This window comes from Symphalangus syndactylus, chromosome 1, assembly GCF_028878055.3.
Source record: "Symphalangus syndactylus isolate Jambi chromosome 1, NHGRI_mSymSyn1-v2.1_pri, whole genome shotgun sequence".
NCBI lineage: Eukaryota > Metazoa > Chordata > Mammalia > Primates > Hylobatidae > Symphalangus > Symphalangus syndactylus.
In genome coordinates this window covers 112217715-112244186 of record NC_072423.2, presented here as the reverse complement: position 1 = coordinate 112244186, position 26472 = coordinate 112217715, and the positions used below count along the sequence as shown (strand labels likewise).

General features: G+C 47.6%; 1 protein-coding gene across 3 annotated transcripts in view; it reads right to left on the bottom strand.

Moving 5' to 3' along the window:
- Positions 1–21036: 21036 nt before the first annotated feature.
- Positions 21037–26472, bottom strand: part of PRKAR2A (protein kinase cAMP-dependent type II regulatory subunit alpha) — a 104902-nt gene continuing 99466 nt past the window's right edge. For all 3 annotated transcript variants that reach the window (XM_055278264.2, XM_055278274.2, XM_055278282.2), the window contains one exon: positions 21037–26159. In XM_055278264.2, the coding sequence (XP_055134239.1) occupies positions 26026–26159 (134 nt within the window). In that variant the 3' untranslated portion in view covers positions 21037–26025. The remainder of the gene's footprint in view (positions 26160–26472) is intronic.

Below are 26472 nucleotides of genomic sequence, written 5' to 3'. Positions count from 1 at the left end.
CAAAACCAGGTGTCCAAAGGTTAAAGTATCCAACCATGCCCAGAAAGGAAAGGAGTTGTTGTTTTGTAGAAGAGGTTGGGGTTTGGGAGATTAGCCAGACACAATTAGCAGGGAGAGCACGTGTGTTTTTATGAAAAATTATGCTAAGATAGGTAATGGGTGAAGAAGAAATTTGGGCTTGACTGAAGTAATGGGGGCTGTCCCTGAAGCCTTGCAGCAGTACAGCCCAGGTAAGTTGCTGAGGCTGATGGGTGTCAGGGTCAGTCCAGGTAAAAGCAAAGAGGGCCTGGGATGAGGGGTGCAGGGGAATAGTGAAAAAGTGTTTTTAAGATCAAGAATGGAATAGTGGGTTGTGGAGGAAGGTATTGAGGACAAAAGAGTGTATGGGTTGGGCACCACAGGGTGGATAGGCAAAACAATTTGGTTGATAAGGCGCAGATCCTGAACTAACCTGTAAGACTTGTCCGGTTTTTGGACAGGTAAAATGGGGGAATTGTAAGGAGAGTTTATAGGCTTTAGAAGCCCATGCTGTAGCAGGTGAGTGATAACAGGCTTTAACCTTTTTAAAGTCTGCTGTGAGATGGAATGTTGGCATTGAGTGGGGTAAGGGTGATTAGGTTTTAATGGGATCATAAGGGGTGCATGATTGGTCACCAAGGTAGGAGTAGAGGTATCTTATACTTGTGGATTAAGGTAGGGAGACACAAGGGGAGGATGTGAAGGAGGTTTTGAATTGGGGAAAAGGGTGGCAATGAGGTGTGGCTATAGCCCAGGAATAGTCAGGGAAGTAGATAATTTAGTTAGAATGTCTTGACTTAATAAGGGAAGTGGGCAGGTGGACATAAATAAAAAGGAGTGCATAAAAGAATGTTGTCCACATTGGCACCAGAGTGGGGGAGTTTTAAGAGGTTTTGAAGCTTGGCCATCAATACCCACAACAGTTATGGGGACAAGGGAAACAGGCCCTTGAAAAGAAAGTAATGTGGAGTGGGTAGCCCTCGTATCGATTAAACAGGGGATGGACTTAGCCTTCACTGTGAGAGTTACCCGAAGCTCGGCATCTGTGATGGTCCAGGGGGCTTCTGAAGTGATCAGGCAGCGTCAGTTTTCAGCCGCTAAGCTGAGCAGATCAGGGAAGGAGTCAGTCAGAGAGCCGTGGCCCAGAGCTTTAGGGACTCTAGGAGTGGCTGTCAGGCAAGCTGGGCAGTCTGATTTCCAGTTGGTCCCTGCACAGATGGGACATGGCTTGGGAGTAATCCCAGGCTGCGGGCACTCCTTGGCCCAGTAGCCAGATTTCTGGCATTTGAAGCAAGATCCTGATGGAGGAGGTCCTGTAGGAATGCCTGGCCACTGTGGTTTAGGCGTTTTGAAGTTCTTACGTGCTAGAGGTGCAGCTGGATTTTGTCTCACAGCAGAGGCAAGTAATTGTAACTCAGAAATGCATTGCCGTCTGGCTGCCTCCTCTCTATTACTGTACATCCTGAAGGTGAGATTAATTCCTGATGTGGGGTTTGAGGGCCAGATTCCAATTTTTGAATCTTTTTTTTTTTTTTTTTAATGTCAGGAGCTGACTCGGTGATAAAATGTATATTGAGAATGAGATGGCCTTCTGACCCTTCAGGGTCTAGGGCTGTAAAGCGTCTCAGGGTTGCTGCCAAATAAGCCATGAACTGGGCTGGGTTTTCGTCTTTACCTTGGGTAGTTTTTTTTTTTTTAAGTGTATCGTAATTAACAGCTTTGAATGCTGCCTTTTTTTTTTTTTTTTTTTTTTTTTGAGACGCAGTCTCGCTCTGTCATCCAGGCTGGAGTGCAGTGACCTGATCTTGGCTCACTGCAAGCTCTGCCTCCTGGGTTCATGCCATTCTCCTGCCTCAGCCTCCCGAGTAGCTGGGACTACAGGCGCCAGCCACCACGGCTGGCTAATTTTTTTATTTTTTTATTTTTAGTAGAGACGGGGTTTCACCGTGTTAGCCAGGATGGTCTCGATCTCCTGACCTCATGATCCACCCGCCTCAGCTTCCCAAAGTGCTGGGATTACAGGCATGAGCCACCACGCCTGGCCTGTATGCTGCCTTTTTAAGCCCTTCAACTAGGCAGGAAACCATGTAATCTTGCCTAGCTATACCTGGGGAATCTGCTTGATAGTTTCATTGGGGATCCTCTCGGAGAACTGCTCTAATGCCTTCTTGGAGGTCTGGCTTATGACGCCGGCAGTTGTCAGCATGAGACTGGGCTACAGAAAAACTCTTTCCCATTCATCTGGGGAGAGGGTAGAAGTTAGGATGACATTTAAGTCACTCCAGGTTAAATTGTAGGACAGTTAGATATCGGAATTCCTGTATATATTTAGGGAGGTCTGATGAGAAAGAGCCTAAACGCTGGCTGATTTGGGAAAGGTCTGATAGAGAAAAAGGCACATGTACCCTGACTATGCCTTCAGCTCCAGCCACCTCTCTAAGAGGAAATTGTTGGGCAGGTGGGGAAGAGCTAGTCACAGAATGAAACTGTAAGCCAGACCAGGTATCAGGAGGGGAGGTGATAGAAGGGTTGTAGGGTGGAGGAGCGGAGGCTGAGGAAGAATTTGAGCCTGATTCAGCCTTGCGGAGAGCAGCCTGAAGAGGAGCAGTCTGGGGAGGAGGGGAGAGGTCAGATGGGTCGGTAGAAAAGGAAGATTGAAAGGACTCAAGAGCTTGGGGTGGAGGCTGAAGGAACAGACAGGAGAAAAAGAAGAAAGATTTGGGGTGAGTCACATTGGGAGCAGAGACTAGGGAGGGAATGAAGTGTAAAAAATGCCTGGATGTAAGGCACCTCAGACCATTTGCCCATTTTTTGACAAAAATTATCTAGATCTTATAGGATGGAGAAATCAAAAGTGTTTTTTTTTTTTTTTTTTGGGGCCATTTAGAGCCATTATCAAGTTTGTATTTGGGCCAAGCGGTGTTGCAGAAGAAAATAAGACACTTGGGTTTAGGTCAGGCAAGAGTTGAAGAGGTTTTAAGTTCTTGAGAACACAGGCTAAGGGGGAAGAAGGAGGAATGGAGAGTGGAAGGTTGCCCATAGTGAAGGAGGCAAGCCTAGAGAAAAGAGAGGGTAGAGACATTTTGGGGGGTGGGGGGGGTGGTACTTACCCCCCAGAGGAGGTGGTACTTGCCACCAAGGTGAAGGATCAAGGCAGGTATCCCCGCAGTGATTAGACACCAAGGGAAGACTGTCTTCCTCAGTCCTTGACCGGCGCCAGAGTTTTGGGTTCACAGATAAAATACATCTCCTCTGTTTCTACCAGAAAAAGAAATGGGCCGGGTGCGGTGGCTCACACTTGTAATCCCAGCACTTTGGGAGGCCGAGGTGGGCGGATCACGAGGTCAGGAGATCGACACCACGATGAAACCCCGTCTCTACTAAAAATACAAAAAAATTAGCCGGGCGTGGTGGCGGGCGCCTGTAGTCCCAGCTACTCGGAGAGGCTGAGGCAGGAGAATGGCGTGAACCCGGGAGGCAGAGCTTGCAGTGAGCCGAGACTGCGCCACTGCACTCCAGCTTGGGTGACAGAGCAAGACTCCGTCTCAAAAAAAAAAAAAAAAGAAAAGAAAAGGGAAAAGGAAATGAACTGAAATTGAGGGAAGGGAGAGATTGAAGGGTAGCACAGAAATTGAAAGGAGAAAGAAGTTGAGGGATAGCGAGAGAGGTTGCAGAAGAGGGTAAAAAGAGGCCGCTTACCCGATTTAAAATTGGTGAGATGTTCCTCGGGCTGGTTGGTCTGAGGACTGGAAGTCATAGGTGGATCCTTCTCATGGAGCAAAGAGCAGGAGGACAGGGGATTGATCTCCCAAGGGAGGTACCCTGATCTGAGTCACGGCACAAAAAATGTCACACGTGTCCACGTGAAGAGACCACCAACAGGCTTTGTGTGAGCAACAAGGCTATTTATTCACTTGGGTGCAAGTGGACTGAGTCCAAAAAAGGAGTCAGCAAAGGGAGTTAGGGATGGGGCAGTTTTATAGGTCTGGGGTAAGCAGTGGAAAGTTACAATTAAAGGGGGTTTTTCTCTTGCGGGCAGCAGCAGGGATCACAAAGTGCATGGTGGGGAGATCATAAGTCTCATCGTCCAGAAGAATGTCACAAGGTCAATCTATCGATCAGTTGGGACAGGGCAGGAACAAGTCATAATGGAATGTCATAAGGTTGGTTAATCAGTTAAGACAGGAGCTGGAGGCTGGGCGCAGTGGCTCATGCCTGTAATCCCAGCACTTTGGGAGGCCGAGGCAGGCGGATCACGAGGTCAGGAGATCGAGACCATCCTGGCTAACACGGTGAAACCCTGTCTCTACTAAAAATGCAAAAAATTAGCCAGGTGTGGTGGCGGGCGCCTGTAGTCCCAGCTACTCAGGAGGCTGAGGCAGGAGAATGGGTAAACCCGGGAGGCGGAGCTTGCAGTGAGCCGAGATCATGTCACTGCACTCCAGCCTGGGCAACACAGCAAGACTCCATCTCATAAAAAAAAAAAAAAAAAGACAGGAGCTGGCTGTTTCACTTTTTTTGTACTTTCGGTTGCCTCAGGCCATCTGGATGTATACCTGTAGGCTTGGGCTGAGAGGCCTGACACCCAGGAGGTAGAGGTTGCAGTGAGCCGAGATCATGCCACTGCACTCCAGCCTGGGTGACAGAGTGAGACACTGTCTCAAAAAAAAAAAAAAAAGAGTAACAGGGCCGGGTGCAGGGGCTCATGCCTGTAATCCCAGCACTTTGGGAGGCTGAGGCGGCCAGATCAACTGAGGTTGGGAGTTCGCGACCAGCCTGACCAACATGGAGAAACCCCATTTCTACTAAAAATACAAAATTAGCCAGGTATGGTGGTGCATGCCTGTAGTCCCAGTTACTCAGGAGGCTGAGGCAGGAGAATCACTTGAACCCAGTTGCAGTGACCCGAGATCACGCCATCACACTTCAGCCTGGACAATAAGAGCAAAACTCTGTCTCAAAAAAAAAAAAAAAAAAAAAAAAGGCCGGGTGCAGTGGCTCAAGCCTGTAATCCCAGCACTTTGGGAGGCCGAGGCGGGCGGATCACAAGGTCAGGAGATCGAGACCATCCTGGCTAACACGGTGAAACTCTATTTCTACTAAAAATACAAAAAAATTAGCCGGGCGTAGTGGCGGGCGCCTGTAGTCCCAGCTACTCAGGAGGCTGAGGCAGGAGAATGGCGTGAACGCGGGAGGCGGAGCTTGCAGTGAGCCGAGATAGCACCACTGCACTCCAGCTTGGGCAACAGAGACAGACTACGTCTCAAAAAAAAAAAAAAAAAAAAAAGGAAGGCCGGGCTTGGTGGCTCATGCCTGTAATCCCAGTAATCCCAGCACTTTGGGAGGCCGAGGCGGGCAGATCACGAGGTCAGGAGATTGAGACTATCCTGGCTAACACGGTGAAATCCTGTCTCTACTAAAAATACAAAAAAAAAAAAAATTAGCCAGGTATGGTGGCACGCACCTTTAATCCCAGCTACTCGGGAGGCTGAGGCAGGAGAATTGCTTGAACTTGGGAGGAGGAGGTTGCAGTGAGCCAAGATCACACCACTGCACTCCAGCCTGGGCGACAGAGCAAGACTCCATCTTAAAAAACAAAAGAATAACAGTTGCCAGGCATGGTAGCTAATGCCCATAATCTCAGCATTTTGGGAGGCCAAGGCGGGTGGATCACTAGGCCTGGAGTTTGAGTGCAGCCTGGCCAACATGGCAAAACCCTGCCTCTACTAAAAAATACAGCTTGGCATGGTGGCTCATGCCTGTAATCCCAACTCTTAGGGAGGCAGAGGCGGGAGGATAGCTTGAGCCCAGGAGTTCAAGACTTGCCTGGGCAATATAGCGAGACACCATTCTCCACAAAAGGGGGAAAAAAAAACAGTGTAAAAATCACAAAAATTGGCCAGGCACGGTGGCTCACGCCTGTAATCCCAGCACTTTGGGAGGCCAAGGCGGGTGGATCATGAGGTCAGAAGTTCAAGACCAGCCTGGTCAACATAGTGAAACACTGTCTCTACTAAAAATACAAAAAATTAGCCAGGCATGGTGGCAGGCACCTGTAATCCCAGCTACTCGGGAGGCTGCAGCAGGAGAATTGCTTGAATCCAGGGGAGGGAGATTGCATTGAGTGGAGATTGCACCACTGCACTCCAGCCTGGGTGACAGTGCAAGACTCCCTCTCAAAAAAAAAAATTAGCTTTGTGGTGGCACATGCCTGTAATCTCAGCTACTGGGCTGAGGCACAAGAATTGCTTGAACCCAGGAGGCAGAGGTTGCAGTGAGCCAAGATCACGCCACTGCACTCCAACCTGGGTGACAGAGCAAGATTATCTTTCTCTCTCTCTCTCTCTCTCTATATATATATATATATGTATATACGTACATATATATGTATATTTGTATTTATATATATATACACACACACACATATATATATGACACAATATGTAAGTCGCTTTATTACCAACAGACTAGCAAAAATCAGAAAGAGCTGCAACAGGCTGGGCGCGGTGGCTTACGCCTGTAATCCCAGCACTTTGGGAGGCTGAGGCGGGTGGATTGCCTGAAGTCAGGAGTTTGTGACCAGCCTGGCCAACACAGTGAAATCCCGTCTCTACTAAAACTACAAAAATTAGCCGGGCGTGGTGGTGTACGCCTGTAGTCCCAGCTACTCAGGAGGCTGAGGCACGAGAATTGCTTGAACCTGGGAGGTGGAGGTTACAATGAGCCGAGATCGCACCACTGCACTCCAGCCTGCAGCCTGGGTGACAGAGCAAGACTCTGTCTCAAAAAAAAAAAAAAAAAAAAAAAAAAAAAAATAGAGCTGCACCAACTCTTGCTTTCAGGGTTGTGAGAAAAAGGATGCTTCCAAACATTGTTGACAGAGGTAAGATTGGCTACAGCCTTTTTGGAAAGCAATTTGGCAAACTCCAGTAAAATAAAAATTCATATACTTCTGGGTTCTGTAATTCCAATCTTGGGATTCTCACTTATAGAAATAAAAGCACTGAGATGGCCAGGTGCAGTGGCTCACGCCTGTAATCCCAGCACTTTGGGAGGCCAAGGTGGGCGGATCACGGTGTCAGGAGATCAAGACCATCCTGGCTAACACGGTGAAACCCCATCTCTATTAAAAACACAAAAAATTAGCTGGGCGTGGTGGCAGGAGCCTGTAGTCCCAGCTACTTGGGAGGCTGAGGCAGGAGAATGGCATTAACCCGGGAGGCGGAGCTTGCAGTGAGCTGAGATCGCGCCACTGCACTCCAGCCTGGGTGACACAGCAAGACTCCGTCTCAAAAAAAAAAAAAAAAAGCACTGAGATATGAGCAATATAGTCAGGGATATTTATTGCTATATCAGATGTAGTGGGGGAAAAAGCCTGCAAAGTGATGGCCCATCCACAAGGGCATGGTTGGAGACATTTTGGGATCTCTAAATTGTTATGGCTACTACATTGTGTAACCCTCAAATTTAGTGGCTTATAACAACTTATTTTGCTCACAAATCTGCTATTTGAGCAAGATTCAGTGGAGATAACTTTTCTCTGATGCATTAGCTGGAGAAGCTTGCAGGCTGGGGTTGGAATCATCTGAAGGCTCCTCACTTGAAGTCTGCCATTTGAGGCTGGCTGTCATCTGAGAATTTAGCCAGGGCTGAAAACCTGCATGTGGCCTCTCCTGGACTTCCTCACAACATCGTAGATAGATTCCAAGGGTGATTATACTAAGTGAGAGCAAGTAAAGTGGAAGTTCTGATACAGGGCAGGTGAGCCCCAAAGTGGAGCTTAGTCCACGAGGGTTCTTGGCTTTGCCCAGGAAAGAATTCAAGGGCAAGCCAGAAGTAGAAGAAAACAGCTTTGGTGAAGAGGCGGTGTTACGGCTCCGTGACTGCTCCTGCAGAGCAGGGCTATCCCTTGGGCAGAGAGTAGCAGCTCAGGGCAGTTTTGCAGTCATATTTATATCCACTTTTAATTGCATGCAGATTAAGGAGCTGTTTAAGCAGAAATCTTTAGGGAAGAGGTAGTAACTTTTGGGTCATTGGATTATTGCCACGGAAAGAGGCAGTAACTCCTGGGTGTTGCCATGGCAATGGTAAATTGACAGCACATTGGTGGGCATGTCTGATTGAAAGCCTCTTCCTCCCCAGGCCCTGTTTTAGCTAGTCCTCAATCTAGTGCAGTGTCCGAGCCCCACCTCTGGAGCCAAGTCCCATCTCCTACCTAAGTATTTTATTTTATTTTTTAAATAGAGACCAGGTCTATATGTTGCCTAGGCTGGTCTTGAACTTCCGGGCTCAAGTGATCCTCCCACCTCGGCCTCCCAAGGTACTGGGATTACAGGTGTGAGTCACTGTGTCTGGATCCTGTTTTAGTTCTATCAACTTTTCTAACCTAGACTCAGATATCACACAGTATCATTTCTGCCCCATTCTATTCAATAGAGGCAGTCACTGAAGCTGGCTCATATTTAAGGAGAGGGAACTTAGACTCCACTTTTTGCGAGAAGAGTATAAAAATATTTGTGGACAGGTTTTATATTATCATCAAAAAGAAGGAACTGGGGGAAGAGTATAAAAATATTTGTGGACAGGTTTTATATTATCATCAAAAAGAAGGAACTGGGATAATGCCACTTGATTTGGAGGGCCTGCCACAAAGTTGGAATGAGTAAGAAAAGTGAGATGCAGAAAAGTATGTACAAAATGACCTAAATGTGTACAACAAAGACAAACCACTTTGTGTGAATGTGTGTATGCTTTTTTTTTTTTTTTTTTGAGACAGAGTCTCATGATGTCTCCCGGGCTGGAGTGCAATGGTGTGATCTCTCTTAGCTCACTGCAACCTCCACCTCCCGGTTTCAAGCGATTCTTGTGCCTCAGCCTCCCGAGTAGCTGGGACTACAGGCATGCACCACCATATCCAGCGAATTTTTTGTATGTTTAAAAAATTATTAATTTAATTTTTTTTTTTTTCTTGAGACAGAGTCTCGCCCTGTTGCCCAGGCTGGAGTGCAGTGGCACAATCTCGGCTCACTGCAAGCTCCGCCTCCCGGGTTCACGCCATTCTCCTGCTTCAGCCTCTCCGAGTAGCTGGGACTACAGGCGCCCGCCACCTCGCCCGGCTAATTTTTTGTATTTTTAGTAGAGACTGGGTTTCACTGTGGTCTCGATCTCCTGACCTCGTGATCCGCCTGCCTCCGCCTCCCAAAGTGCTGGGATTACAAGCGTGAGTCACCGCGCCCGGCCTGTTTTTTTTTTTTGTTTTTTTTGAGACGGTGTCTCCCTCTGTCGCCCAGGCTGGAGTGCAGTGGCACAATCGCGGCTCACTGCAAGCTACGCCTCCCGGGTTCACGCCGTTCTCCTGCCTCAGCCTCTCGGAGTAGCTGGGACTACAGGCGCCCGCCACCATGCCCAGCTAATTTTTTGTATTTTTTTTTAGTAGAGATGGGGTTTCACCGTGGTCTCGATCTCCTGACCTCGTGATCCGCCCGCCTCGGTCTCCCAAAGTGCTGAGATTACAAGCACGAGCCACCGCGCCCGGCCTATTCATTTAATTTTTAGATAGAGTTTTGCTCTTGTCACCCAGGCTGGAGTGCAGTGGCGCGATCTCGGCTCACTGCAACCTCCGCCTCCCGGGTTCAAGTGATTCTCCTGCTTCAGCCTCCTGTGTAGCTGGGATTACAGGCGCCTGCCACCACGCCCAGCTAATTTTTTGTATTTTTAGTAGAGACAGGGTTTCGCCATGTTGGGAAGCCTGGTCTTGAACTCCTGACCTCAGGTGATCCGCCGCCTCAGCCTCCCAAAGTGCTGGGATTACAGGCGTGAGCCACTGCACCCAGCCGTGTGTATGCTTTTATAATGGTATAAGCCAGGAGAAATATAGGGAACATACAGTTTGTAAACATGGGTTGCAGAAAATGGTGATAGAAGGGAGGGAAAGGAAAAGAGGAAAAGATAAAAGATTTAAACGACAGCAGTTATGATGGGTTCTCTCTTATGCAATTAATTATATGTATATATTTAGCTGGATGAAGGAAGAAAATCTTTAGAGAGGCATCCTTAGGTGACAGAAAGATTAAGAAAATCAAGGAAGTGATGACCTCCTTATCTTAAAACTCAGGATACGGTAGGGAGGGGTGACTGGTAGGCCACAAGGGGGTGCTGCAGGGCACTGGGAATGTTTTCATCTGTGTTGGGTTTCTGAGTGTGGTCTGTGAAAAATAATCGAGCAAAACATCTTCGTTTTATGTACTTTTATGTATTTGTTATATCTTACACTTTAAAAATTAAATTAAAAAAAAAAACCTGCCGGGCATGGTGGCTCATGCCTGTAATCCCAGCACTTTGGGAGGCTGAGGCAGGCGGGTCACTAGGACAGGAGTTCAAGACCAGCCTGGCCAAAATGGTGAAACCCTGTCTCTACTAAAAATACAAAAAATTAGCTGGGTGTGGTGGCACACACCTGTAGTCCCAGCTACTCGAAAGGCTGATGCAAGAGAATCACTTAAATCTGGGAGATGGAGGTTGCAGTGAGCTGAGACTGTGCCATTGCATTCTAGCCTGGGTGACAAAGCAAGACTCTGTCTCAAAAAAGAAACAAATAGGCCGGGTGCGGTGGCTCACGCTTGTAATCCCAGCACTTTGGGAGGCCGAGGCGGGTGGATCACGAGGTCAGGAGATCGAGACCACAGTGAAACCCCGTCTCTACTAAAAATACAAAAAAATTAGCCGGGCGTGGTGGCGGGCGCCTGTAGTCCCAGCTACTCGGAGAGGCTGAGGCAGGAGAATGGCGTGAACCTGGGAGGCGGAGCTTGCAGTGAGCCAAGATCGGGCCACTGCACTCCAGCCTGGGTGATAGAGCAAGACTCCGTCTCAAAAAAAAAAAAAAAAAAAAAAAAAAAAAAAAAAAAAAAAAAAAAAAGAAACAAATAAAACCAAAAGCAAAGCAAAATTTGCATAAGGTTCCCAGTGGTTGCAGTGAAGGGACAGTAGATAGGCCTTGGCCTGGACCATTTACGCCTTTGCAAGGCTGATAGGAAGTTACATGAGCACTCAGCCGAGGGTTGATGTGGCAAAAGTCACATTTCAAAAATAAGACTCTGGCTGTCGATCCCGGAGGGTAATTAAGACTGGGACTAGGGCCAAGTATTAAGTCCAAGGAGGGGAAAGCACTGGAGGGATTTTAAAGAAGAGTTGGGATCTGAGAGTGGACAGATTACAGGTGCTGGCAGTTGGAGACTTCTTCAGGACAGAGGGTGGTACAACTGGAGAGGGAGTACTGATGAAAAATAAGAGGATGGGCCGGGTGCAGTGGCTCATGCCTGCAATCCCAGCACTTTGGGAGGCCAAGGCGGGCGGATCACATGAGTTAGGAGTTCAAGACCAGACTGGCCAACATGGTGAAGTCCTGTCTCTACTAAAAATACAAAATTAGCAGGACGTGGTGGTGTGCACCTGTAATCCCAGCTACTCAGGAGGCTGAGGTGGGAGAATCCATTGAACCCGGGAGGTGGAGGTTGCAGTGAGCCGAGCTCGTGCCACTGCACTCCAGCCTGAGCAACAGAGCGAGACTCTATCTCAAGAAAAAAAAAAAAAAGACAATATTTGGGACAGCTGTTTCATAGCCTAGTGGAGATGTCAAGCAGACAGTGGGACAACTAGTTCAGGGTGAAGTGTCCCAGCTGGAAGTATAAATTCAGAGAGAGCAGCATGGTGATAACACTCAAAGCCACACTGTTCCTGACAAAATTCCCTAAGGAGGGCAGGAGGGAGAAGAGCCCAGAGTACAGTCTTGGGTCACTCCAACATTTAACTATGTGTAGTTAAAGGTGGCAACAGAGATGAGGATGATCATAAGAGCTGGAAGGAAAACCAGGAAGGCTGAATGATTCCTGAGAATGTGGTCCTTGAAGCAGGAGGGAGAAGTCAATCCCGGTGAATTTTGCTGGGATTCCAGAGAGCTAGTATGTGCACTGGTTTTGTCAGCGGAAGTCACTGGGGACTGCGCCATGGGCTGTGGCAAGAATGGGAGGTGAGGAAGGGTAATGGCAACCACAGGTAAGTTTCAAAATGGGGCAGGAGCTAGAGGAGGTTGGTGGGGAGCAAAGAGGGAGACCGGAGTTTCTGACCCATGGCAAGTCATTGCTGAGGGAGGCAGAGGTGCAAGAGGTTGGAGGACAGGGCTCTAGGGCAAGGCGGCAAGCACTGCAGTGGTTTTGGAGATGAAGGGTACAGGTGAGATGCTGAGCATAGACCTCACCTCCAGGATGTAGGTCTTCAGGCCCCTGGCAGAGATGGGCCTCTGATCCCCAAAGACGATCTCCAAAGGTGGAGGGGGCAAGAGTCTGATGAGGAGGTAGAGGGGTGCTTCTGCACTCCAGGTTCTTTTTCCTGCCCATTCCTTAAACCCGCTGGCTCTTCTTGCTCAACCCCACTCCCTCCTGCATGGAGTCAGCCCAGGGCCTCCAGCATTGAAGAACTGGACAGGCAGCTCAGCTCGGAGCTGGGAACACAATGTTCCCACTCGGGCAGGGGTGGGGCTAAGGTCTCTGACGACCCTCAGCTGCACGCACAACCCTGGGACATAGGCCATGCAGAGAGGGATTGGCGGCAAATAATTCCTAGATTTTTTTTCCCAGAACAAAAGACAGGAAAATTACCAAGAAAAGGATCCCACAAGGCCAGGGTTGGGAGGGTTCCTAGTATATCCTGGACACACACACCCTGTCCCCAGCACGTCCAGGCAGGACAAAGCTGGAGGGGCCAGCTGAGGTATTCCCATTGTGCTAGAAGCCCGCCCAGTCTCAGTGGGCCCCACCCCCGCACTCTTAATATGCCCTTGCATGTACCTGGCCCTTGAACTAGTTCCCCAGTGCCAAGTGAGGGCCTTCCCGGTTTTCGGTTGTGAGGCCAGCTCTGCGTTAGGTGTGGGGGCTGCTTTTGCTGTAAGCCAGAGATACAAACCTTGAGGTGAGCACAAAGGCAGAGACCACAGCAGCGAGTGGACCCCAGACACTTGATTGTACTTGGGTCTTGGCCCAGCCCAGGTAGGCGAGGGACTCAGGCAATGCCAGGGTCAGTGGGAGTGGACATCCTCCCATAAGCCTGCCATCTTCGTACACAGCTGCAAGCGGAGGCCCAGGATGAGGGTGCCAACCCATTTTTGTCTGGCTAGACTGAAACAGGAGCTGTCAGCCAGGTGGAACCATCTTGAGTCCCGAGGGAGGTGCAGCGCCCCAAGCTCAGAGTCTGAGGGTCACACGCTCTTCCACCCAGCTATGCTCTGGTTGGAAAAGAGCTCAGGGACCCAGCGCCGCCAAGGCTGGAGCTTCCTGGAGAACCACCCCTCGTGCGGGGTCTGGGCCGAGACTTGGAAGGTCAGCGGGGGCCCTGAGCCAGCGCGCAGCCTCATTTGTCACCCTGGGCTTGGGGCCGGCTGCGCAGTTCTGGGCCAGGATGCTGGGAGCTCCAGGATAGCCCGGCCCCTGCTGGCCAAAGTGGCAAAATGCAGCACCGCAGCTCCCGCGTGCTTCCAGCATGTCCCGCATCCCAGACTTACCTGTCCCAAAGGCCTTCTCCCTACCTGGCCACAGGCCAAGACTCAGCTCACAGCAGACATGGGAGCGTGTACTGCAGCTGTCCACTCGTGCCCACGCCAGCAGTTTCAGAATGAAAGTGAACAGTTTGACCATCACTGGATGTTATACTTTAAAGTGCTGGTTTGCTTATCTGGTGGGTCTAGATTTTAGTTCCTTTTTATCTGTTTAGTAGACAAAAAAACAACTGCACACACCTCCCATCCTTCCAGGGGTTGGAGGACCTAGCCAGAAAGGGGATTGCTGGATCCTGGCTTACAACAGAGTACACAGTGACCTTTGTCCCCTGGCTCAGCGCAGTTCTGCAGAGGGAGGAAGGCGTAGGCCCATGGCCAAGAGTGCTACAGGGGATTTGGCTGGTATCTTCTGTTTCAACGGCCTTCCCCAAGATCTGCCTGTCAAATGTGCATTAGTCTGCCTATCAGCATAGACTGATTGGTGGAGAGTCCTGCTGGTTTTCCTAGTGGCGTGGGTAGTGCCAATCCACTGGTCTCACACTCTAGCCTGGCTAGCCTCCCGCCCTGTGGTGTACAAATGGGCTGGGCACGCCTAACTTTGTGTACTGAAAGACATGCCAGATAAATGGTTTTATAGAACAGAAAGAAATGCCCACAAGATCAAGGATTCTGGTTGGGAAGAAGTGAGAGGGAGGGTTAGAAATGTCATATGTGGCTGGGCGCGGTGGCTCATACCTGTAATCCCAGCACTTTGGGAGGCTGAGATGGGTAGATCACTTGACGTCAGGGATTCGAGACCATCCTGGCCAACATGGTGAAACCCCATCTCTACTAAAAATACAAAAATTAGCCGGGCATGGTGGCGCATGCCTGTAATCCCAGCTACTCGGGAGGTGGAGGCAGGAGAATTGCTTGAACCCGGGAGGCGAAGGAGGTTGCAGTGAGCCAAGATCACACCACTGCACACTCCAGCCTGGGCAACAGAATGAGACTGTCTCAAAAAAAAAAAAAAAAATCACACATAAGTGACACCTTCAACTTGGCGCAGTGGCTCACACCTGTAATCCCAGCATTTTGGGAGGCTGAAGTGGGCGGATCACCTCAGGTCGGGAGTTCGAGACTAGCCTGACCAACATGGAGAAACTCTGTCTCTACTAAAAATACAAAATTAGCTGGGCGTGGTGGCACATGCCTGTAATTCCAGCTACACTAGGAGGCTGAGGCAGAAGAATCGCTTGAACCCGGGAGGCGAAGTGCAGTGAGCCAAGATTATGCCATTGTACTCTAGCCTGGGCAACAAGAGCGAGACTCTGTCTCAAAAAAAAAAAAAAAAAGAAAAGAAACACCTTCAGAAAAATTTGATTCCTAGCACCTGACTTCACAGAAGGCAACTGAGGCCAGAAATGCATTGCTGGCCAAACTTTCTCATGATGTTTAGAATAACTAGCATAAAGATCACAATTTCTGGCTGGGTGCGGTGGCTCACGCCTGCAATCCCAGCACTTTGGGAGGCTGAGGCGGGCGAATCATTTGAGCTCAGGAGTTCCAGACCAGCCTGGCCAACATGGTGAAACCCTGTCTCTACTAAAAATACAAAAATTAGCTGGGCATGGTGGTGGGTGCCTGTAATCCTGGCTTCTTGGGAGGCTGAAGCAGGACAATCACTTGAACTCAGGAGGCAGAGAGGTTGCAATGAGCTGAGATTGTGCCACTGCACTCTGGCCTGGGTGACAAGAGCAAAACTCTGTCTCAAAAAAAAAAAAAAAAAAAAAGATGACAGTTTCTGAGGAGTCCCTAACTCGGGGGAGGGAGTCCTTCAAATCTTAAATCTAGTTGTTCTTGGCCAGGAGCAGTGGCTCACGCCTATAATCCCAGCACCTTGGGAGGACAAGGTGGGCAGATCATGAGGTGAGGAGTTCGGACCAGCCTGGCCAACATAGGGAAACTCCGTCTCTATTAAAAATACAAAACTTAGCTAGGCATGGTGGCACATGCCTGTAGTCCCAGCTACTTGGGAGGCTGAGGCAAGAGAATCGCTTGAACATGGAAGGTGGAGGTTGCAGTGAGCTGAGATCATGCCACTGCACTCCAGCCTAGGTAACAGAGTGAGACTCTGTCTCAAAAAACAAAACAAAACACAACAAAGCAAAACAAAACAAAAAACTAGCTGTTCTCCTTTCACTGCTCCCCCAGAATGCTTCTATAAACAGAATTGTATGATGCAAGGTAGAGCAGCAAGGGGCATCACATGCTTGCGTGTCTAGGTCACTCATTTTATGAAGACACAACAGCAGCCCAGAGAGAAAAGAGTAGCATGACTAAGGACAACAGACACTAGAAGCATAATCATCCTTGAGATGGGAGAGGGGCTGCTATCTGCGTGAGTCCAGAAATGTGGAGGAACAGGCCCGGAGCAGCAGCTCACGCCTGTAATCCCAGCACTTTGGGAGGCTGAGGCCGGCGGATCACCTGAAGTCAGGAGTTTGAGACCAGCCTGGCCAACATGGTGAAATGCCGTTGCTATAAAAATACAAAAATTAGCCAGGTATGGTGGCACACGCCTGTAATCCCAGCTACTCGGGAGGCTGAGGCTCGAGAATCACTTGAACCCGGGAGGCGGAGCTTGCAGTGAGCCAAGATCGCGCCACTGCGCTCCAGCCTGGGCGACAGAGCGAGACTCCTCAAAAAAAAAAATAAATAAAAGAGAAACATGGAGGATAAACTCCATGGGCACTGGATGAAAGCTCCAGGAATCACCTGATGGATCTCAGTACCATTATTGTTGCTAATTTTTTTTTTTTTTTTTTTTTTTTGAGATGGAGTCTCGCTCTCTCATCCAGGCTGGAGTGCAGTGGCCCGATCTCGGCTCGCTGCAAGCTCCGCCTCCCAGGTTGACGCCATTCTCCTGCCTCAGCCTCTCCGAGTAGCTGGGACTACAGGCGCCTGCCACCACGCCCGGCTAATTTTTTGTATTTTTAGTAGAGACGGGGTTTCACCGTGTTAGCCAGGATGGTCTCGATCTCCTGACCTCGTGATCCGCCTGCCTCAGCCTCCCAAAGTGCTGGGATGCTAATTCTTGGGGTTTAAACACAGAGTTAGAAACATCCACAGCTGGTCATCAGGATTTATTCAATGAACAAATGAGCTTAGGCAGACCTAACTTCTGACATTCCAAGTTAGAACTTGGTAATACTTGTCTGAATTCACAACTGATTAGTAGGTTCCTGGTCAACACTTGGCATTTTTTTTTTCTTTTTTTTTGAGACGGAGTCTCACTCTGTTGCCAGGCTGGAGTGCAGTGGCACGATCTCAGCTAACTGAATACTCTGCGTCCCGGGTTCAAGCGATTCTCCTGCCTCAACCTCCCGAATAGCTGGGACTACAGGCGCATGCCACCACGCCCAGATAATTTTTGTACTTTTTTCTTTGAGATGGAGTCTCGCTCTGTTGCCCAGGCTGGACTGCAGTAGTGCAATCTCAGCTTACTGCAACCTCCGCCTCCCAGGTTCAAGTGATTCTCCTGCCTCAGCCCGCTGAGTAGCTGGGATTACAGGTGCACACCATCACATCCGGCTAATTTTTGTATTTTTAGTAGAGACGGGGGTTTCACCATGCTGGTCAGGCTGGTCTCGAACTCCTGACCTCATGTTCTGCCCACCTCTGCTTTCCAATGTGTCGGGATTACAGGTGTGAGCCACTGTACCCGCCCTAATTTTTGTATTTTTAGTAGATGTGGGGTTTCATTATGTTGGCGGGGATGGTCTTGATCTCTTACCCTCATGATCTGCCTGCCTCGGCCTCCCAAAGTGCTGGGATTACAGGCGTGAGCCACAGTGCCTGGCCAACACTCCGCATTTTATTTATATATCAGAAAACAATCAAGTTTTATGTATCACTGGCCATGATTTGTGTCTAGAGAGAATGGGTAAAGGAAGCAAAATTTATACTTAATATGATGCTTTGTTAAGTGACCCCAATTTCCTCCCACTTTATAATACTGTTGTATTTTATTTATTTTATTTTATTTTTTTTTGAGAGGAGTCTCACTCTGTCGCCCAGGCTGGAGTGCAGTGGCACGATCTTGGCTCACTGCAAGCTCTGCTTCCCGCGTTCATGCCATTCTCCTGCCTCAGCCTCCCGAGTAGCTGGGACTACAGACGCCTGCCACCACGCCTGGCTAATTTTTTGTATTTTTATTAGAGACGGAGTTTCACCGTGTTAGCCAGGATGGTCTCGATCTACTGACCTCGTGATCCGCCCGCCTTGGCCTCCCAAAGTGCTGGGATTACAGGCGTGAGCCACCGCGCCCGGCCTTATAATACTGTTTTAATTGTTGTTATAAAATTAAGTGATTCCCTATCACTATATACTCAGTTAATATATTCAGGTAACTTTGATGGGACAAATTTCTAGCTTCCTGTTAGGACACACTAACATAGTCCTCATGTAATGTTCCCTCTTCAAGGCTGAGACTGCGGATGATATGATCTTGACATTGTCCTAGAATGTCTTATGTCATAGCAGTACTACCATGAAAACAAAACAATTTTTTTTTTCCTTTTGGTGGAGAATGGGGTCTCGTTACGTTGCCCAGGCAGGTCTCGAACTCCTGGGCTCGAGCTATCCTCCTGCCTCTGCCTCCCTAAGAGCTGGGATTATTACAGGTGTGAGCCACTGTGCCCAGCCACAATTTTTTTTAATTAAAAAAATTTTTTTAGAGATGCGGTTTCACGATCGAGACCATCCTGGCTAACATGGTGAAACCCCGTCTCTACTGAAAAAAAAAAAAAAAAAAATTAGCCAGGCATGGTGGTGGGCGCCTGTAGTCCTGGCTACTTGGGAGGCTGAGGCAAGGAGAATAGCATGAACCCAGGAGGTGGAGCTTGCAGTGAGCCAAGATCGCGTCACTGCACTCCAGCCTGGGCGACAGAGCAAGACTCTTGTCTTAAAAAAAAAAAAAAGAGAGAGATGCAGTTTCACTATGTTGCCCAGGCTGGTCTTAAACTCCCGGACTCAAGCAATCCTCCCACTTCAGCCTCCCAAAGGGCTGAGATTACAGGAATGAGACACCATGCCTGGCTGACATTTAATTTTTAAAGCTTTGAAACAAAGACACTTTCGTTTTTAGAGGGTTCAGCTACCAGTTTATTGGGCCCTAGTGGGTCCCAAGATTTCCATCTACCAGTTTCCTGGGTTCTAGATTTCATATGCTCCCACAGCTTGGCCCTTTGATACAGGCAGGTGTCTCTGTCCAAATGTGGGCAAGATCAAACTGGAACAAGGTGCTTCCTTTCGTCACTTGAAAAGAAATTGTAGGTACAGTGGGCTGTCACAGCATCCTTGCTAGTTCTGGTTATAGCCATGTTACAGAGAAGGAAATTATGTAAATAATATTGAGTGACAGATGTTTTCTACTTTTTTTTTTAGATGGAGTCTCACTCTGTTGCCCAGGCTGGAGTGCAGTGGCGCAATCTTGGTTCACTGCAACCTCTACCTCCTGGGTTCAAGCAATTCTCCTGCCTCAGCCTCCTGAGTAGTTGGGATTACAGGCACTGGCCACCACACCTGGATAATATATATATATATTTTATTTTTGAGACAGAGTCTCGCTCTGTCACCCAGAGACTGGATTGCAGTGGCACGATCTTGGCTCACTGCAAGCTCCGCCTCCTGGGTTCATGCCATTCTCCTGCCTCAGCTTCCCCAGTAGCTGGGACTACAAGCGCCCGCCACCACGCCCGGCTATTTTTTTGTATTTTTAGTAGAGACGGGGTTTCACCGTGTTATCCAGGATGGTCTTGATCTCCTGACCTCGTGATCTGCCCGCCTCGGCCTCCCAAAGTGCTGGGATTACAGGCATGAGGCACCGCGCCCGGCCAATATTTGTATTTTTAGTAGAGACGGGGTTTCACCATGTTGGCCAGGCTGGTCTTAAACTCCTGACCTCAAATGATCCACCTGCCTCAGCCTCCCAAAGTACTGGGATTACAGGCATGAGCAACCGCATCCAGTCTTTTTTTTTTTTTTTTTTTTTTTCAGACACTGTGCCTGGCTATTTTTTATTTTTTGTAGAGACAGGGTCTTACTGTGTTGCCCAGACTGGTTTCAAACTTCAATGATCCTCCTGCCTTAGTCTCCCAAAGCACTTGGATTACAGGTGTCAGCCACCATACCCAGCTCTGCTGGGTTTCATTGGTGAGTTTGTCTTCCTGGCAAGGGATATACCGGATACCCTTGCACATCATCCACAATTGAAATACCATGTTGTGATTGCTAATTTTATGTGTTAACTTGACTGGGCCATAGTGTGCCCGGATATTTGATCCAACATTATTCCAGATGTTTCTGTGAGGGTGTTTTTGGATAAGGTTTTTTTTTTTTTTTTTTTTTGAGACTGAGTTTCACTCTTGTTGCCCATGCTGGAGTGAGTGCAGTGATACAATCTCAGCTCACTGCAACCTCCACCTCCTGGGTTCAAGTGACTCTCCTACCTCAGCCTCCCAAATAGCTGGGACTATAGAAATGCACCACCATGCCCCGCTAATATTTGTGTTTTTAGTAGAGACTGGGTTTCACCATGTTGGCCAGGCTGGTCTCAAACTCCTGACCTCAGGTGATCCGCCCGCCTCCACCTCCCAAAGTGCTGGGATTACAGGCATGAGCCATAGTGCCCGGCCTAGATAAGACTAACATTTAATTTGGTATAGAAGTAGACTAGATGACCTTCCCTAATGTGTGTGGGCCTCATCCAATCAGTCGAAGGTGTGAATAGAACAAAAGGGTCAACTCTTCCCCAAGTAAGACAGAATTCTCTTTTCTGCCCACCTTTGAACTGGGATGTTGTCTTTTTTCTTGCCTTTGGACTCTAACTGAAACACTGGTTCTTCCTAGGTCTTGAGCCTGCTGGCTTTTGGACAAGAACAACAACACTGGCTCTTCTGAATCTCAGGCCTTCACACTTGAACTGGAACTAAACCATTGGCTCTCCTGGGTCTCCAGCTAGCCAATTCACCCTGCAGATCTTGGGACTTGCCCACCTCCATAACTGTGTGAGCCAATTCCTTATAATAAATCTTTAGGCTGGGTGCAGTGGCTCACACCTATAATTCCAGCACTTTGGGAAGCTGGAAGCTGAGGCAGGAAGACTGCTTGAGCCCAGGAGTTTGAAACCAGCCTGGACAACACAGTGAGATCCTGTCACTAAAAAAAAAAAAAAAAAAAAAAAAAAAAAAAAAAAAATCTTTATACACACACACACACACACACACACACACACACACACACACACCCTACTGACTGCTTCTCTGGAGAACCCTGACTAGTACAAGGGGTCCCTAATTTTCAAGGGCTCATACCCTAACATACCCTAATCCCAGATCTGCCAGAAGAATGAATCTGCCAAAGGAGTGCTATGATGGCCTGGAGCCCTGAAAAAAAACGGCAAACACGTAACATAAGACTGCACCAGAAAGTCAGACATGATTTGTCAGCCTTTATTAATCAAGAGTAAAGCCGAGCCCTAGGGTTTCCTTAACAAGAACAAAAAGAACATCAACCTTGTTTATGGCAAACAGTGACTTAATTCTTAATGACTGTTCATTATATGTTTAACACCACAGAGCAAGAATTGATCACACTTCAATCACTTATTCTTCTGAGATTAAAATACAAGATTAAAACAGATTAAAATAAAATTCACTCCAATGATTTAAAAAATAATTCCAATTGAAAGACATTTCAAACACTGTATATAGAACTCAGGACCAAAAGAAGACCTTAAAACATTTTTTACCTTTGAGGTAGCACAATAATGCTGAATTAGATTTATTTTATTACAGTGAGCTTAAAAAAACAACACGGAATCTACCCTTTGCTCAAGGTGGGCTAAATGGTTTTACGCAAACCCCCATGAGGTTAGTGACAGTTCTTGTCCTTTTTTTTTTTTTTTAAGTATAAAGATAGCCCTGCAGTGTGTAAAAGGAAACCTATGGGAAGGCTGCTTCCCACAAAATAGATACTAGAATCATTGAGGAACGTCAGCAGTCAAGACAGGAGGAACAAGAGGTCATTGTAGTGAAAAACCAAAACAACTTGTATCTTGGCAAGATTGGTTTACAAGTTCATGACAAGAACAAAAATTCCAACATCAGCCAACTGAAAATAAAAGATAAAAGATGACATTCATGGATCTTTTTACTTTTTCTCTGTGCAAAATGCTCTTCTTTCTAAATGAGAGAGGGTAGCTTGTACACTGTGACATGACATGAAATGCTGTGTGCCCAGGGTGTTGCTGGGTGCCAACAGCACCTCTCACTGAATACGATATCATTGTGTGCAGAGAAAATGGGCAATCAGAGGATAAACATAAACTCTCCTGGCTGGAGAACCATTTCTTGCCACTTTGCTGCTGAATTCACTCATTAAACTGCTCAAAGGAAAAGCTCTACCCTGATTTCTGAGAGTCTACAGCAATATATGTAACACAATTATATATGAAGACTATTGACTAACAGGACAATAGCACATGAACCTTTCCTTCAGAGAATTCAACCAAGAGAAGAGAGTGGGTGGGATAAGCTGGAGGCCAAAAGGAAGGCTCTCAGGAATATTCTCTACCATCCAAAATCAACAGCAAAGCCAGAAAAGGGGCATGAGCTCTAACTCATTGAAGAGAACACAAAACAGTTAACGAAGGGATCTCTTCCCAACACATGCTCCTCTCCATGAGGCTCAACCATCAGTGCAGGGCTTGCCTGATGTGGACAATGTGGATACCTCAGCCCTGAGTTGAACTTGGCCTGCCACCTTTGATTCCCCATGCTGCGAAAAGAGCTGGAATGCTGTCAGGTCCTGGCACTGTGGTAATGGCTATATCCTATTTCACTCACACACATCCTTTTAAAGTCTCCCTTCCTCAAGCTATTAAATAGAACCCTCTAGGGATCCTGTATGCAGTGAGAGTCTGAACTGATGATCCATATGTCAATCAGTAGTTGGAGGAGGATGACTTTTTTTTTTTTTGAGATAGGGTCCCACTTTGTCCCCCAGACTGGAGTGCAGTGGCACGATCATGGCTCACTGCAGCTTCAGTCTCCCAGGTTAAAGGAATCCTTTCACCTCAGTCTACTAAGTGTGCACCACCACCAGGTCCAGCTAATTGTTTTTCTAACTTTTCTTTTTTTTTTTTTTTCTTGGTAGAGACAGGGTCTCCCTCTGTTGCCCAGGATGGTTTGGAACTCCTGGGCTCAAGAAATCCTCCTACTTTGGCTTCCCAAAGTGCTGGGATTACAGGCATCAGCCACCATGCCCAACCTGAGCAGGATGACTTAAACCTGATCAATTCTACTCCAAAACAGCAACTATCATTAAGTCAGGGGTGTCAAGGACTCTGTGAAGGGAAAGACTGGGATGTGTGTGAGCGCGGGATGAGAAGGCCCATCCCTAGCAGACTGCCGGAGTGACTCTGGCATAGAATTCATGGCCAGCCCTAACTAGTATGACGGGTAGCAGGGAGGAGGCATCTGCTCAGTGTTCAAACAAAATCCTCACAAGTTCTGGGGCTGGACCTCTGTGTCACTCCTGAATCCCAATGTATCCGTTACCTTTGCAAGAAACTGGTGTGGTTCTTGTCTGCTAAAGGCAAGACCTGCTTTCTGAATTTACTTGATAATAAAGTAACACCATGGAAAAGAAGAACCTCAGAAAAATACGGGGTCACCACATGGGCTTTCCCAGTGCTAGCTGCCTGTTTTGGAAAGCTGCAATGTAGGCCACAGAGGGCAGTCTGAAAAGAGTCCTTTCGCTTTCACTTCCTGGAGCTTAAGAAGAAAAGAGGAATTACCAAGGTTGTGGTGGGTTATTTACTCTGGAAATATCTTGGTCACACTGTCCGTGGCAAAAGCAGAAAGCCTGGCTTATGTGGACAGTCGAAGGTGACTGTGTGGGCCATCATTATCTACAACAGAAATGACTCAAGCCCTAGCATGTAATCTCTTAGGGACTTAACAAGTTAAAAAGAAACAAAAAATCATACTGGAAATGGCCTCTTGATTTACTATAAACTTGGTTACAACATTCAAATTTACGGAAATTTCACATTGCTCCTAGGAGCCCTTATAGCATCTGATTCTAAGTTATTCTGAAGGAAAAAAAATTATTCTGAAATATACCTTATTAGGATGATCACTGGAATTCTACCAGATATAAGTAAAAGGCTAAATGGGTTTTAAATAAATACAAGCTAAATTACCTTCTTCTGGGGTTAACAATTAGAATCCCAAATACCCCAACATCTCAACTAGAAAGGCCTTCACAGTAATTCTATGAAATTGTAAATGATGCCGAATTTTTTTTTTTTTTTTTTTTTTTTTGAGATGGAGTCTTGCACTGTCACCCGGGGTGGAATGCAATGGTGCAATCTCGGCTCACTGCAACCTCCGCCTCCCAGGTTCAAGCAATTCTCCTGCCTCAGCCTCTCAAGTAGCTGGGATTACAGGTGCCCACCACCATGCCCGGCTAATTTTTTGTATTTTTAGTAGAGACGGGGTTTCACTATGTTGGCCAGGCTGGTCTTAAACTCCTGACCTCATGATCCGCCTGCCTCAGCCTCCCAAAGTGCTGGGATTACAGGCGTGGGTCACCGTGGCCGGCCATGCCAATTTTTGAAAACAGATTTGATCTTCAGGGTAAATGCCTGAGTCAGCTGACAAACTCCATATATATTAATATGTCCAAGTGAAATTACCTAAAGAATAATTTTTTTCTTTTTCTTTTCTTTTTTTTTTTTTTTTTAAGAGACAGGGTCTCACTGTGTCACCCAGACTGGAGTGCAATGGCATGATCACAGCTCACTGTCGCCTCGACCTCCTGGGCTCAAGTGATCCTCCCACCTCAGCCTCCTAACTAGCTGGGACTACATGCACGCACCACCACACCTGACAAATTAAAAAAAAATTTTTTTTGCCAGGCGCAGTGGCTCACGCCTGTAATCCCAGCACTTTGAGAGGCTGAGGTGGGCGGATCACCTGAGGTCGGGAGTTTGAGACCAACCTGACCAACATGGAGAAACCCCGTCTCTATTAAAAATACAAAATTAGCCTGGCATGGTGGCGCATGCCTGTAATCCCAGCTACTCAGGAGGTTGAGGCAGGAGAATCACTTGAACCTGGGAGGCGGAGGTTGCGGTGAGCCAAGACCATGCCATTGCACTCCAGCCTGGGTAACAAGAGCAAAACTCCGTCTCAAAAAGAAAAAAAAAATTGTTTTTGTTTTTGTAGGGACAGGATCTCACTCTGTTGCCTAGGCTGGTCTTAAGCGATCCTCCCAGTTCAGCCTCCCAAAGCACTACGATTACAGGCATGAGCCATTGAGCCTGGCCTGAGAATTTGTTTTCAATTTCAAAAAAACAGCTGCTGCTTCTTTAAAGAGTTTAAAAATTGATGGGTTCAATGGCAAAGCTACACAACAACTCTGGAGTAGAAGGAAAGAGCTCTCTTTATGGTATAACCTCTTTCCAGCATACTGCCATCAGCTAGTAGAGGCAACTGCAAACAAATGGTAGGAGTTGCCCAGGAAGGTATTTGGGTTGGACAAAGTGATAGCAACCCTCCAGACCTTGGCTCCTTATAAATGGATAGCAATTCATTCATACAAACTGCACAGAGGTTAAACAAAACCTACTAAAAAATTTAAAAAATCCCACAAAATCCCCAACCCAGAAAACCTTTCCTGGCTCTCTACTAACAGTAAAATGTGCTGAGCCCAAATTTTCTGCTCTAACATGGGTCCCACTGACCTATTGGTCTGCTCTGGGGTGCTGACCTGCTGGGTCCTGAGCAGGGTCTTTCCCTAAGCATCACTGTGGGTTTGGAGACAGCTGTAATGTGTGCAGCTGTCAGCAGAAAGTACAATGCCACTGGGCTACATATGTCCATACCATCCACCACCATTTCCCACTGTAAAACCAAAGGCTGCAACTGTGAACAAATGTGGACTTTCCCAAAGGACAAATGAGGAGACTGAAGGCTACATTTCCTCCTTTGAGAACGATTAGAGAGTGTCTACAGTTATACAACAGGTTTCTGCAGACCCTGTGGTAACTTCCAAAAGCAAGAGTAGCAGCAAGAGAGGAAAGGAGCATGTTTATACTTTGGACTTTGTATCAGGCACTTAAATTGTTGGAGAGACATGCCGTTTTGAACCAAAGATGTAAAAACTGGGTTGGAGTAATCTTTACAAGTGGTCTAATAATGGGCTTTCAGAAGCAAAGTGGAGGTGTGGATTGAACCTCTGCCCATCCTTTAGTGCTGACTTTCAAGTTTTCTAAATGCCCATAACCACAGCAATGGCAGCAGTGGCGGCAACGGCAGGAACAGTTCTGTCATGTCTGTTTTCTGTATGTGTTCTGTGGCTGACCAGAAGGTTTTGGTGTCACACTAAGAAGGCTCTGGGGTGTGGCACACCTACTGCCCGAGGTTGCCCAGATCCACGCTGGAGCCGAACATCTTCACCAGCTGTTCCTCATAGTGTGAGATGTTCCTCTTCATGATGTCCATGCAGGGCCCCAGAAGCCTCTCAAATGCTTGTACATCCATAACTGCATTGTTAAAAAGAGGTGAGGGAGAGAATGAATTCAAGCCATTTCCTTCATGCAAACCTTTTCCTAAACATACCCATTCATGTTGTATGAGATTACACCTTGGGACACTGGCCACTTGCAAAAAGGGATGTTTCTATATGAATTCAGAAAGACTGTGTCATCCAAGTTAGAGACTTTACAGACTCCAGCAGCACCTGTTCTCCCCATTCTCCCACAGCCCTGGACATCAGTTCTTTTCATACGGCTAAAGAGCCTGCATGCCTGTCTTGCTCACAGGCTGTCATCAGTGCTCAGAAATGTTTGCTGAAAG